Here is a 15620-nt window from a genome sequence, read left to right as displayed (position 1 = left end):
AACTTCGAGATGATAGGGGGGCGCTGTGCTTCGCTTTTGAAGGATGGAGGCTTTTGAAGGATAGTATCAGGACACTTGGAGGACAACAGAAATGGGACTGAAGAAAGAACAATGAAACAGGACTTCGGCAACAGCATTGACGTTCACTTTAGTATCTCCATCTACACTATTCCGTCATGGCGCAGTTCGTTTCTGTATCACAGTAAAAGTGGAGTAATCACATTTTTCGGGGTATCTTTTGCGTTTGCATACTATTCTTTTTCATTGTACACTACACTATTTAGCTAGATCCGTTGATGCGGCCAGCCACGAATTCTTCTCCTGTGCCAGCCTTTTCATCTCAGAGTAGCAATCCATTCTTCATTTATTTTCAATCTCTGCCTTCCTCTACAGTTTTACCCTCTACGGCTCGCGTTGGTACCATGCAAATTATTCCCTAATGTCTCAGAAGATGTCTTATCATCTTTTCTCTTCTTTTCGTCAATGTTTTTGCCACATATTCTTTTCTTCGCCGATTCCACGGAGATCCTCTTCATTCCTTACCATATCAGTACATCTAATTTTCAACATTCGTCTGTAGCACAGTTAACGATATTACGTCTAAAAGAGTGAGGAATCCTTTCAACACCTATAATAGGGAGTACAACGTGTTGCTTAAAAAGCTCTTTTTTTCTCATGTATTACTGGAGCTACACAAAAGCGTGATGCCTACAGTGTATGATGAATGAGAATTTGGACTGGAATAAGGTCCGTGTGCCACGATCAAAGTACGTACAAATATTATGCCATGTTATCCTAAAATTATCCATATCGTTAAATGACATTTAACGTGTCCATGTCCGTCGCAACAGTACTGCGTTAGGGGTGGCCTAGAGGCAGATGTTAATCCTTAAAACCTCATCGCTCCGTAGCGTCGTTAGGCGAAGTTTCTGGACATCGGTTCATATCCTTAATTTGTTACTCATAATATCCCTTGTACTCCACCGATAATTGTCGGTGTCATTTTGTTACAGCGTGTACGTTTCGCACAATAGACATGAAATTACGAGTAGAGAATTTTGGGTCCATACAGAGGGGTGCGCCGGCCGCCGTGGCCGGCGACCGCTAAGGTCGCAGGTTCGAATCCTGCCTCGGACGTGGATGTGTGTGGTGTCCTTCGGTTAGTTAGGTTTAAGTAGTTCTAAATTCTAGGGGACTGATGACCTCAGATGTTAAGTCCCATAGTGGCCAGAGCCATTTTTGAACAGAGGGGTACGGATCATCTTTACCTACATAAAATTCATGAATGGAGTATGAGGTGCAAATGTTATTGTACAGTACGAGGATTAATATTAAGTTTTAATTACCATCCCGAAAAAAGTTACGTATTCAATTTTTTGTACGAAACACAAGTAAGTCTCTGTGCCACAGCACCGTGGAACACCGCTAGAGAGCCCACAACTAAATGACGAAGCCCATTGATAAAGCGAAGTACCGTGCAGTTTTCGACATCAGAGGAAATGACAGAGCTGTGTCAGGTCAGTACAGAAGGTCGTAGAAGTCGTACTACAGGCACGGGGTTTCAATCTGTATCACGACTGCAGACATATACCGGCTAACAAACAAGTATTAATTATGTAACAATTTTTTTCCAAGTGATGTTTCACCTTTATGATTAGTCCTCGTACGTTCACTCCGTCACGCGTCTTATGATGGCACGTCGAGTAAAGTGGAGCTGTTCCATTACAAGCATAAACAAACACATAATTAGTGGCTCGTAATCCCGCGGAGAGCAGCGTGCGTGTTCTGACGATGCCACCTTGCAGGGGCAGCTACTTCACGGTGCTGCTGGGCTCGACGTACTCGCGTCCCACCTCAGGAGACAACAGCCAGTCGTTCGCGACGACAGACACGGTCAGGCACAGCGGCTTCTACACGCCGGACGACAACGCTGCTTTCTATGACGTCGGCCTCGTCAGATGGTCGCAGCCCATCACCATCACGGGTGAGTACACGGACGCACCTGTTGACGATGCAGTTGCATTATGTGGAATCATCGCAAAGCGTTAGTTGCCAAGCCTCGAGGCACTGCCCTAGGACACAACGAAATTAAAATGTACCTACGAGTGATATTGAGTATCGAAGGTTTGGTTGGACTTCCCTGTACTGAAATTCACTCTATCTAGCTATCTATCTATCGCTTGCGCCCTTATCCAGCGGTTGGGCAGGGTCGGCGTGCTTAGGAACGGATTTTGCAATGTTAATGTTAAGGGGTTGCTGGATGCCCTTCCTGCCGCCACCCCATACGCAGTGTACCTCAGCTGCCTGCGTCCAGTGTAATCCATGGAATAGTGCAAAAGTGTTCAGATGTCTGCGAATCGGGTAACTGAGGCGAGACGTGGAGACCAGCCCAGTATTCATCTAGAAGGATGTGGAAAACCGACTAAAAACCACATCCAGGCTGGCCGGCGCCCTGGCCCACATCGTTAATCTGCTGGGCTGATTCGACCTGGGGCCGGCGCCCCTACCCGAGCCCAGAAAGCAGCGCATTAGCCAGAAAGGTCTCCCTAATTGAGAACTTTCGAAACATTATAGGCCAAGCCAACCAACCAGCTCTGGATTTCGAAGACACAACGCACCTATTGGACAGAATTTGGCACAGAGATCCCTCAGGAGGACACCAAAGAATTTCAATCAGTGCCACATCGAATAACTGCTAGCACAAGTGCCAGAGGTCAACCAGTACTTTAATGACTTGCTCAATTAGTGAAACTCTTTCCCTTGAATAAATCGTCCAGTTTTTCATGTGATGTAATCATGTGATGGCCGCACATGTCCATCACATCTACGGATTTCCGTACCATTCGAATAACTCCTTCGTGGTGTATCATTGTTTTTGCCTTAACGCATATTTCACAAGTGAACGAGAACCTTCACAGCTTCTTACTAGAGGCATACATCTTCATCCACATCCGTACTCTGGAAATCACTGTGAAGAGCCTGGCAAAGGATACTTCCCATTGTACCATTTGTTAGTTTCTTCACGATCTATCCAAGTAAGGACTTCGGGAAGAATAAATGTTAAATGCCTCTGTGCATGTTGGTGAACGAGAACCTTCACAGCTTCTTACTAGAGGCATACATCTTCATCCACATCCGTACTCTGGAAATCACTGTGAAGAGCCTGGCAAAGGATACTTCCCATTGTACCATTTGTTAGTTTCTTCACGATCTATCCAAGTAAGGACTTCGGGAAGAATAAATGTTAAATGCCTCTGTGCATGTTGTTATTATTCTAATCTTTTCCTCACGATACCTACTGCATTTGTGCATTGGGAGTAGTAGTATATTCCTAGATTCACAATTTAAAGCGCCTTTCTCAGGATCCCCCCCATGATCCATGGCCCTTGCCGTTGGTGGGGAGGCTTGCGCGCCTCAGCGATTCAGATGGCCGTACCGTAGGTGCAACCACAACGGAGGGGTATGTGTTGAGAGGCCAGACAAACATGTGGTTCCTGAAGAGGGGCAGCAGCCTTTTCAGTAGTTGCACGGGCAACAGTCTGGATGATTGACTGATCTGACCTTGCAACATTAACCAAAACGGCCTTGCTGTGCTGGAACTGCGAACGGCTGAAAGCAAGGGAAAACTACAGCCGTAATTTTTCCCGAGGACATGCAGCTTTACTGTATGATTTAATGATGATGGCGTCTTCTTGGGTAAAATATTCCGGAGGTAAAATAGTCCCCCATTCGGATCTCCGGGCGAGGACTACTCAAGAGGACGTCGTTATCAGGAGAAAGAAAACTGGCGTTTTACGGATCGGAGCGTGGAATGTCAGATCCCTTAATCGGGCAGAGAGGTTAGAAAATTTAAAAAGGAAAATGGATAGTGAAGTTCGGTGGCAGGAGGAACAAGACTTTTGGTCAGGTGAATACAGGGTTATAAATACAAAATCAAATAGGGGTAATGCAGGAGTAGGTTTAATAATTAATAAAAAAAATTGGAGTGCGGCTAAGCTACTACGAACAGCATAGTGAACACATTATTGTCGCCAAGATAGACACAAAACCCATGCCTACTACAGTAGTACAAGTTTATATGCCAACTAGCTCTGCAGATGACGAAGAAATTGATTAAATGTATGATGAGATAAAAGAAATTATTCAGGTAGTGAAGGGAGACGAAAATTTATTAGTCATGGGTGACTTTAATTCGTCAGTAGGAAAAGGGAAAGAAGGAAACATAGTGGGTGAATATGGATTGGGGCTAAGAAATGAAAGAGGAAGCCGTCTGGTAGAATTTTGCACAGAGCATAACTTAATCATAGCTAACACTTGGTTCAGGAATCATAAAAGAAGGTTGTATACGTGGAAAAATCCTGGAGATACTAAAAGGTATCAGATACATTATATAATGGTAAGACAGAGATTTAGGAATCAGGTTTTAAATTGTAGGACATTTCCAGGGGCAGATGTGGACTCTGACCACAATCTATTGGCTATGACCTGTAGATTAAAACTGAAGAAACTGCAAAAGGTGGGAATTTAAGGACATGAGATCTAGATAAGATGAAGGAACCAGATGTTGTACAGATTTTCAAGGAGAGCATAAGGGAACAATTGACAGGAATGGGGGAAAGAAAGACAGTAGAAGACGAATGGGTAGCTCTGAGGGATGAAGTAGTGAAGGCAGCAGAGGATAAAGTAGGTAAAACGACGAGGGCTGCTAGAAATCCTTGGGTAACAGAAGAAATATTGAATTTAATTGATGAAAGGAGAAAATAAAAAAAATGCAATAAATGAAGCAGGCAATAAGGAATACAAACATCTCAAAAATGAGATCGACAGGAAGTGCAAAATGGCTAAACAGGGATGGCTAGAGGACAAATGTAAGGATATAGAAGCTTATCTCACTAGGGGTAAGATAGATACAGCCTACAGGAAAATTAAAGGGACCTTTGGAGAGAAGAGATCTACTTGTATGAATATCAATAGCTCACATGGTAACCTAGTTCTAAGCAAAGAAGGGGAGGCAGAAAGGTGAATGGACTATATAGTGGGTTTATACAAGGGCGATGTACTTGAGGACAATATTATGGAAATGGAAGAGGATGTAGATGAAGACGAAATGGGAGATAAGGTACTGCGTGAAGAGTTTGACAGAGCACTGAAAGACCTGAGTCGAAACAAGGCCCCGGGAGTAGACAACATTTCATTAGAGCTACTGACAGCCTTGGGAGAGCCAATCATGACAAAACTCTACCATCTGGTGAGCAAGATGTATGAGACAGGCGAAATACCCTCAGACTTCAAGAAGAATATAATAATTCCAATCCCAAAGAAAGCAGGTGCTGACAGATATGAAACTATCAGTTTAATAAGTCACAGCTGCAAAATACTAACGCGAATTCTTTACAGCCGAATGGAAAAACTGGTAGATGCTGACCTCGGGGGGGATCAGTTTGGATTCCGTAGAAATGTTGGAACACGTGAGGAAATACTGACCTTACGACTTATCTTAGAAGAAAGATTAAGAAAAAGCAAACCTACGTTTCTAGCATTTGTAGACTTGGAGAAAGCTTTTGGCAATGTTGACTGGAATACTCTCTTTCAAATTCTGAAAGTGGCAGGGGTAAAATACAGGGAGCGAAAGGCTATTTAAAATTTGTACAGAAAACAGATGGCAGTCATAAGAGTCGAGGGGCATGAAAGGGAAGCAGTGGGTGGGAAAGGAGTGAGACAGGGTTGTAGGCTCTCCCCGATGTTATTCAATCTGTATATTGAGCAAGCAGTAAAGGGAACAAAAGAAAAATATGGAGTAGGTATTAAAATTCATGGAGAAGATATAAAAACTTTGAGGTTCGCCGATGACATTGTAATTCTGTCAGAGACAGTAAAGGACCTGGAAGAGCAGTTGGACGGAATGGACAATGTCTTGAAAGAAGGATATAAGACGAACATCAACAAAAGCAAAACGAGGATAATGGAATGTAGTCGAATTAAGTCGGGTGTTGCTGAGGGAATTAGATTAAGAAATGAGACACTTAAAGTAGTAAAGGAGTTTTGCTATTTAGGAAGTAAAATAACTGATGATGGTCGAAGAAGAGAGGATATAAAATGTATACTGGCAATGGCAAGGAAAGCGTTTCTGAAGAAGAGAAATTTGTTAACATCGAGTATAGATTTATGTATGAGGAAGTCGTTTCTGAAAGTATTTGTACGGAGTGTAGCCATGTATGGAAGTGAAACTAGTTTGGACAAGAAGAGAATAGAAGCTTTTGAAATGTGGTGCTACAGAAGAATACTGAAGATTAGGTGGATAGATGTAACTAATGAGGAGATATTGAACAGAATTGGGGAGAAGAGAAGTTTGTGGCACAACTTGTCTAGAAGAAGGGATCGGTTGGTAGGATATGTTTTGAGGCATCAAGGTATCACAAATTTAGCATTGGAGGGCAGCGTGGAGGGTAAAAATCGTAGAGGGAGACCAAGAGATGAATACACTAAGCAGATTCAGAAGGATGTAGGTTGCAGTAGGTACTGGGAGATGAAGAAGCTTGAATAGGACAGAGTTGCATGGAGAGCTGCATCAAACCAGTCTCAGGACTGAAGACCACAACAGCAACAACATTTCTCAGGATATAAGAAATATCAGACTCCAGCTGCGCAATGAACTGATAAATATGAATGCATATATACATGTCTAGCAGACATTATAGAGTACATCTGAAAAACACATGCACTGTAAGATGGTATTTCATGCCACGACAAGGCCACGAAAATAATCACATGTTGGTACGTAGTATGTATTTATAACAGTAAACTATTTATGTACAACTGTTTATACGTGGTAAGGGAGACAGCAGAAAATAGATGGCAGTGATCAGTGTAAAGAGAAGTAAGAGATTAACATACGGTCAATTGTTACATGGCACTTTTCCCCCAAAACAGTCACAGAACATATTTCATGATGTTATATGCCATCCCCTTTGGTCAATATAGTAGACATCTTGTGCCTCATGTAACTGTAGACAGTATTTAGTACTACCAGTGACTGCCCAGTCAATTGCTTCTTCTCTTCCTTTCTTTTATTATGATGAGGTCTTTGATATTTTTTCTGTATACCTGAAAGATGGGGCAACATAGAACTTCACTCAAGGCCGCTAGGAGAAATGTATTCCGCGCTGAGGGTTGACTTTCAGTGCAGGCAGTCGAAAGTGGAATTCGCTTTATTTACCAAAAAGCAGTATTGTTCGAGAAACAGCGAAGAATCCTTATAAGACAAATAAAAATCTAAGCCAAGTCCAGCTTTTCAGGGGTGGTTCAGCATGACAATCACCATTTGCCGTGGCAGCCATGCCACGGAAGAACGTTCGTTTTACATCATTGTAACAGGCTTTCTGACTGCCACATAGTGTTTATTTCTGTTGAGAGCACGATTTCTCGTGTTTGTCTTCTCGTATGCCTTTTAGTTCATCAACTTCAGAACTTTGCCATAGAGTGGGAGAGTTTTTCTGCCTTCCCCATCACACCACAACATCATTGGTTAATAATAACAAGGTCAGACCTCGGAAAGTCTGCTGCTATACGTCAGCGAGATTCCTATTTTGCCGGAAACAACTAAGTTTCAGAGTGTTAAGTCAGGGAACAATTATAGGCCACTGATCAAAGAGTTATGATTTGCTGCCAGAGGAGACTAGCTGTAGTATAGAAGGATGCCTTCACTTTAGTAGTGAGTACACAGAGTGAGCTCGACAGAATTCCCAGTCGTTACTGTCACTGCCTTCCACCTTCGCACTACATGAGTGTAGTAAGAATTTTCGCCAATACGGTAGGGGCACGACCTTAGTTAATTACCATCAGTGACTAACTGCGCAGTTTTAACATTTCGCAGCCATTTCGTTGCTTCCATGAAGCACATAACCGATCTTACTGGTGTTAGTATTTGTCATTCCGTGTTCATTCTCTAAACTAATAACCACTCTTTCAATCATTGACTATATCGACTATTTATTCTCATAATCATGTTTTTATCGTACTCATTAACATGTACCAAAGTTAGATTTCACAGTTACAATCCCTTGTCTGTTTTTGAAATGTTCGTTTGCTTGTCTCAGAGGGTAATTTATATGTGCATGTTTATGATAATAAAGATGATTCTGTTTCTATTATAGACAGATGATACCTTCCCTCTCATTTTTATACCGGGTGATAAAAAAGTCAGTATAAATTTGAAAACTTAATAAACCAGAGAATAATGTAGATAGAGAGGTAAAAATTGACACACATGCTTGGAATGACATGGGGTTTTATTAGAACAAAAAAAATCACCCCATATTGCCAGATGCGTGAAAGATCTCTTGCGCGCGTCGGTTGGTGATGATCCTGTGCTCAGCCGCCACTTTCGTCATGCTTGACCTCCCAGGTCCCCAGACCTCAGTCCGTGCCTCACCATTACTCCGGACACGCTTTAAAAAAAAAAAAAAAAAAAAAAAAAAAAAAAAAAAAAAAAAAAAAAAAGGTTCAAATGGCTCTGAGCACTATGGGACTTAACGTCTGTGGTCATCAGTCCCCGAGAAATTAGAACTACTTAAACCTAACTGTTTGGGCACGAAGAGAATAGAAGCTTTCGAAATGTGGTGCTACAGAAGAATACTGAAGATAAGGTGGATAGATCACGTAACTAATGAGGAGGTATTGAATAGGATTGGGGAGAAGAGAAGTTTGTGGCACAACTTGACTAGAAGAAGGGATCGGTTGGTAGGACATGTTTTGAGGCATCAAGGGATCACAAATTTAGCATTGGAGGGCAGTGTGGAGGGTAAAAATCGTAGAGGGAGACCGAGAGATGAGTATACTAAGCAGATTCAGAAGGATGTAGGTTGCAGTAGGTACTGGGAGATGAAGAAGCTTTCACAGGATAGAGTAGCATGGAGAGCTGCATCAAACCAGTCTCAGGACTGAAGACCACAACAACAACATAAACCTAACTAACCTAAGGACATCACACACATCCTTGCCCGAGGCAGGATTCGAACCTGCGACCGCAGCAGTTGCTCGACTCCGGACAGCAGCGCCTAGAACCGCGTGGCCACAGCGGTTGGCCATGCTTTACAGTGTTGTTCACAACATTATTCCTCGACTACAGCTATTGTTGAGGAATGATGGTGGACATATTGAGCATTTCCTGTAAAGAACATCAACTTTGTTATCTGTTTTGTTATGCTAATTATTGCTATTCTGATCAGATGAAGCGCCATCTGCCGAATATTTTTGAACTTTTGTATTTTTTTGGTTCTAATAAAACCCCATGTCATTCAAAGGATGTGCGTCAATTTGTACCTCTCTATCTACACTAATCCGTGATTTATTCAGTTTTCAAATTTATACTGACTTTTTGATCTTCCGGTATACGTGACATCAAGCTCAGACGACTAATTGGAATTCGTCAGTCTGCTACATTTTGGTCGATGCAGGTGAACGTCAAGAGCAATCATCTTCGAAGACCCTGTCATTGGCCTCGAGTCACGTACCAGTACACGTTTTTTGACTAAGGAAATAATTGGGGGAGGGAGCAAACATTATAATAGTAATAACAATAGTAACGATTTCGTGATTCACTGATGTGTCACCACCTGTGAACAATGACGTACACCAGTGGGCAGACGCAAGTAACTTTCGCATGACATGTCATTGCCAAATAACATTGCTTGAGCAAATGTGGACAGCGCATAGAAAGAACTGCTAAAATATGGTGTGTAAGGTATCTGAAAGAAGTAAGCAATGAAACGAACAGTAATTACACTTTCATTCTAAGACAATAGTTTCACTGATCTACCGCGGTTCGTGATAGTGCCTTGTAAATTACAAAAGGCGAGGCATGGTTCTTAATAATGTGTGTGATCACCAAGGGCAGAAATGAATGTCTGCAGCGTGCTCTCACGCTAGTCGTAAGGTTGGTAAGAGGTTCCTCTGGCAAGGCGTTACTTTTCCTCAACCACTACGGTTGACAACTGCCGTGCGGTCGTTGGTCCACGTGGAGGTGATGCAGTAAATTGCTCCTGCCTGCAATAAATGAGGATACGTTCATCACTGTCAAATTCAAATGGCTCTGAGCACTATGGGACTTACCATCTGAGGTAATCAGTCCGCTAGAACTTAGTACTACTTAAACCTAACTAACCTAAGGACATCACACACATCAACGCCCGAGGCAGAATTCGAACCTGCGACCGTAGCAATCTCGCGGTTCCGGACTGAAGCTCCTAGAACCGCACGGCCACCGCGGCCATCTCATCACTGTCGATCATGATCGTTTTGGTGGTACAGGTGTTAACGGTGTGGAGATGCATAATGTTGCGTGGGGGTACTGACCTCCAAATCTTTCAACACTGTACATTCACCAGTTCACTTTATTGTGACCCTGTACCCCATCCTCATGTCCGTATTTTCAGGAGTGCAGTCTGCCTTGAATTCATTTTTATGGATGACAGCGTGCGACCGTGTCGTGCTACGCAGGTTGAGGAGCTCTCAGAACGAGAAGTTACTCGCTGACTGGAATGGCCTGACCGTTTCCCTCAAGCACGTGTGGCATACATAGGGGAGACACTTTGCAGCATGTCCACATGCACGAACGACAATCCAGCCGTTGTCAGTCGCGCAGATGGAGAAACGGAACGCCCGGTCACGAGACCCCCTTACCAACCTTGTGGCCAGCATGCGAGCACGTTGAGGAGCACGCACTGCTGCCATCGATGATCACACACGCTATTAATAATGATGTTCCCCCTTTTTAAATATCCAGGGCTCCGTCATGAGTCGCGATGGCATCAGTGAAATTATTGTTTTGGAATACAAATGTAATATTTGTTCCTCTCATTGCGTATTTCTTTCAGATAGTAATAAATGAAAAGCACTACTTCGCTTTTGTTCTACAATATTACTTTTATTGTGTTAACCGGTTTTTGGCTTGCAGGGCCATCTTCATTCATTTACTGAGAACAGTCACCAAAGAAGTTACAGTGTTTGTAAAGAACATTGGAAGAGAAGTTACACGTCTAAATTGGAGCAGTAACATACAGTAAGTGACATCTTCGACAGCTTGATGGTTATGCAATATAAAAAGTAAAACATTTGAACTGTAAACAAATAGAAATAAAAACGTTGTAGACATGGAAAAAACTTTAACACAAAGTAGGAAAATATGCCAACATAACAGTTTCTGTCAATAAACAGAATTAATAAAATAAAATTAGTACTTGACAAGCCTACTTCAGGGGGTTTACACCCCACATGGAGAGTGGTACACAAAGCAATTAAGATAAGAAAGAATTATCAGTGTAGCTAGCTCCAGAATATATAAACAACTTAAGCAACATCAATAAGATAAACAGAAACGAATAAATGCAGGAAAATGGAGGAATGTGAGGGAACATACTGTCAATCTGTTAATGCAATCTTTGAGAGTGTGGTGGCACTGCATTTTAAAAGGAAAAAAAATAGCTGAGCAATACACAAATACAAAAGGAGGAAACAGGAGAAACATTAACATTACACTCAAAACTCTGACTATGTAACAGTTTGCTTTAAATAAATGAACCAAGTAAAATAAAAACAATATTTAATGGGACAACTGCAAGAGGTATTAAATATGGGAAGATTAAACAGTTACCATTTTGAAGAAAGCCTTAACAGTCAACATGGATGACGTAGACAGTTTCAAAAAAAAATAAAAGAACTTAATCAATATTGGAAAATGGGAATATGTAGGAGCAGACAGTGTAGGAAGTAATGCCACACAGAGATGATTATGTGAAGTTTAGGAGAGGAGAGGTGTTGAGCTGTGTCTTATAATTTAGGATTAGATGAGGACTGTGAGCTATATGTTTGTTATTTTCCAAGGCTTACAGCAGGTTGAGTTGATGGACTTTGTTTTCTAAGTGAAGGACATGGGACTCTATCTGGTAGTTGTGACCCTCACTCAGTACATGCTCAGCAGTTCTGCAACCTCCAGCTTCGTTCGTGGTCAGCCAGGCTAGTTGATATGCCTCTGCCTGACTGGCCAATGTAAAATTTGTCACAATCAGAAAGAGTAATTTTGTATACCGATTGTTGGTTAATAGCTGGATCTTACCTTTTCTGTTGACAATACACTTATGTATCTTATTGCAACAGTTCTTTCTACGCATTTTATCAGGATATGCTACTTGGCAGTGATACACCATACAAAAATGACTTCCACCCTTGACTTTTGCTCATCTGTGCACTTGTAGAGCATTTGCATCGACGGGTGTGAGGTCAGCTCGTTGCCCTCCTGGTCCGCAATATTCTCATCCCCAAGCAGAAGCCCCTAGTTCTTCAAATATCCCATGAATCCCGGAATAAGTCTTTCGTTATGCATTGGAGTGCACTTTGTTCTGAAACATCATGGCAGATTAAAACTGTATACTGCATCAGAACCCGAAATTTTGAGGTTTACAGCCACCGTACACACCGCTACAGAGTGAACGATTCATTCTGGAAATAATATCCTAGGCCATGGCTATACTATTTCTCCGAAATACCCTTTATTTGAGGAGTACTAGTCCATTCGGGTACGTAAGAGCACCTCGTTAAGTTTTAAATGCAAGTCGGAAATACTGGTGGAAGTGAAGTTGTGGGGGTTGGTCGTGATTCATGCTTAGACATGACAGGCGCTATGAGGACTGTCCGCGAGAGGCAAAGTGGTGCATTCGTGTCCAGGTCTGGCACGCAGTTTCAATCTGCCAACAAGGTTCGACTGTGCAGTTGCCTTCGTGACGTTGAGTGCAGCTTCACGTAGCCCACACGCCGACCACAAATCCATAGTACGAGTGGTGCGAATCGAACTCTTGTTTCTCACATGTTATAGTCCAAGACGCTAACTTCTCGGCAGGAAGTAAATAGGCTTTGTGCGTTAGAAAAAAGTCTTCAAATGTGTGTGAAATCTTATGGGACTTAACTGCTAAGGACATCAGTCCCTAGGTCACGTTAGAAAGGGGACTGCTGAGAAACGTTGACCACTGAATTTCACAAAAAACAATTACCAAATATATTTCAATGTTTATGTCCCTGTAATTTATACACGAAACTGATGCACTCTGTTTTTCGCAGCAAAGCACAATAGAGTCTAATGACAACTTCTTTGTTTCTTCACTGCAGATTACGTGACACCGATCAGGCTACCGTCGAAGGCACAGGCCAGCGAGAGCTTCGCCGGCTGGGACGCAATCGTCTCTGGATGGGGCCTCACAAGCAACGGTGAGTACTGAGTGCCAGCTGCAATGTCTGCCGCTACTCTGCCATTCAACACTTTTCTACAGTTGTTTTAAAAGACGTGATTGTCGCCTTCGATAAAATTATTTTTTCATAAATTCAAAGACTGTAATTACCAACTTTGGTTAAAACACTAAAACAGGACAGTGTTCTACCTGAAATTGGTCAAAGTCTGATATTTCAGACGTCGACTTTATAAACAACTAATTTAACAGACGAAGGTAACTATGATATCTTGTAAGTGTTGTGCATTTCTTTGAACATTATTCAGTACCAAATAGCAACCTTCCTGAAGCTCTAAGCCTAACTGTATTGTTCTCACGATTTGAAAATGTCTTCCAGTGTGTCTCATGATAAAAGTACATTCATAGGAGGAGTTTGGACCAGCACTCTTGTAAATAGCTAAACAAATAGACGTATGTACAGATTCATTTCATATAAATCGTCCAATTCACAGTGAAACGGCAGGAGCTTGCACTCCAACTGAGAGGTGATCGCTACTTGTAGGATGTATTAGGTTGGTCCATAGGACCGTAGCGTTTCCGATTTGCGTGTTAATATTCCGCTTACAATGAGTTTATTTATAGTGTTTACATATTGTCATTTTTAGTTATTGAATGGAGCTGTAGGTGCTAGAAAATGGAGTGCACATGGAGAAAACGGAACATTTCCGACATATTGTTCTCTTTGAGTTCAGTAAAGGGGTGAGAACAGCGGCAGCAGACACAAACATTAGCGCTCTTATGGGGATAATACCATTCGACAGAGTACGCCAAGAAAATAGTTTTCCCGTTTCAAGGAGGATCATTTGACGTTAGTGAGGCTCCACGTTCAGGAAGACCTTCGGGGTTTGATGAAGATCGATTAAATGCGCTAATCCACATAGATACACTGGATGATGGTATGGACTGTGATCGTTTCACCATCCTGCGTCATTTGAAACCAATGGCGAAGGCTCAGAAATCGGGTATATGGGTACCACATGCTCTAAGCCAAAATCACCTATGCTTGCTCGTCTTCAATCGGCTCGTCAGCAGCACCGACTACCCCTATTCTGTATTGTCGCGTGAAATGCCGTCTTTATGCTAACACAAGGAGAAGAAAGGAATGGTCGTGTCTAAACAAAGGAGCAACTCCTCAGACAAAGACCTGCTCGCACCCCCAGAAGGTAATGTTAGGCATCTGGTGGAGAAGCTACAGTGTGGTGTACTACGAATTGCTTCCCCCAGATGCAGTCACTGCTGACATTTATTGTCAATGACTGAAACGTCTTGCAGACGCAGTCCATGAACAACGATCAGGAAGACAGTGAAGTGATGAAACTCCGCTACAACGCTCGCCAGCATTCTATTAGACCGACAAAAAAGGCACTGTAGGGAGTTGGGCTGCGAAGTCATTCCGCACACACCTTGTGCACCTGATCTTGCGCTCACCGATTTCCACCTTCTCCACTCTGTATCAAACAATCCTCAAGGAGCTTACTTGCTCGATGAAAATGCGCTCCGAACATCACTCGACGAGTTCTTCACCTCGAAACCACGTGATTTCTATAATCGAGGACTCAAAAAGCTACCCAAGAGTAGGCATATCGTTCTAGACAGTGAAGCAGAACACGTAATTAATGACTGAAATCATTTTATGTATCTATTGCACCATTTAAACTTACGGAGAAACGCTATGAACTTATGCACAACCCAATTTGTCTCATTTGTAGAAAGTGAAACATTATGACCATTATGAGCACCTCCTTAACAGCGCGTTGCTCCAATTTTGGAACGCAATATAGCTGTGATTTTGCGTGGCGTAGACTTAACAAGTCCTTGGTTGGTTTCTGAATATGTGTGGCACCAGCAATCTACGTACAGCTCATGTATTTCCCAAAAAGTTATGAGTACATGGTTGATGGGAGCGTAACTTTTGTGTTCCATGGGGTTTACATCAACCGAACTTGGTGGTGAAGACGTCAAGTGAGTTCCTCACAATGCTCCTCAAATCACTGTAGAGGGATTCTCGGCTGGAAACTGACAGTATCAAATGTGGCGTTTCGAAAGAGAAAATTCTACAGTCGAACAATTCTCCATCAATACGACATCGAAAAATGTAAATGGTTTTTAAGCCTCTTTTTCTCTTATAGTGTATATTAATACATTTTCTAAGAAATTTATATTCTTCTGGGCTCGATGCGTAGTATATGTCTTGTAAGGACATTGTTTAAGGTTTTCTTTTGTGCAATTTATTGGCTTTCAGAAGTGCCTATTCAGCCAGCTCAAAAGTAGATTATCAGTTATTTTTAATTTCATAGTTAATTTTTAAATGGATATCATTGCCATATATTTCCAAATACGTCT

At 42.2% G+C, this 15620-nt stretch overlaps 1 protein-coding gene across 1 annotated transcript in view; it reads left to right on the top strand.

Annotated features, from left to right (window-relative positions):
• Positions 1-15620, top strand: part of LOC126335842 (brachyurin-like) — a 52185-nt gene that overhangs the window by 18418 nt on the left and 18147 nt on the right. Inside the window, exons 4-5 of the mRNA XM_049999311.1 lie at positions 1806-1984; positions 13159-13257. Coding sequence (XP_049855268.1) covers positions 1806-1984; positions 13159-13257 — 278 coding nt within the window. The remainder of the gene's footprint in view (positions 1-1805; positions 1985-13158; positions 13258-15620) is intronic.

This window comes from Schistocerca gregaria, chromosome 2, assembly GCF_023897955.1.
Source record: "Schistocerca gregaria isolate iqSchGreg1 chromosome 2, iqSchGreg1.2, whole genome shotgun sequence".
NCBI classification, from domain to species: Eukaryota; Metazoa; Arthropoda; class Insecta; order Orthoptera; family Acrididae; genus Schistocerca; species Schistocerca gregaria.
Note: the sequence above shows the minus strand (reverse complement) of the source record. Positions and strands in the feature narration are given on the sequence as shown.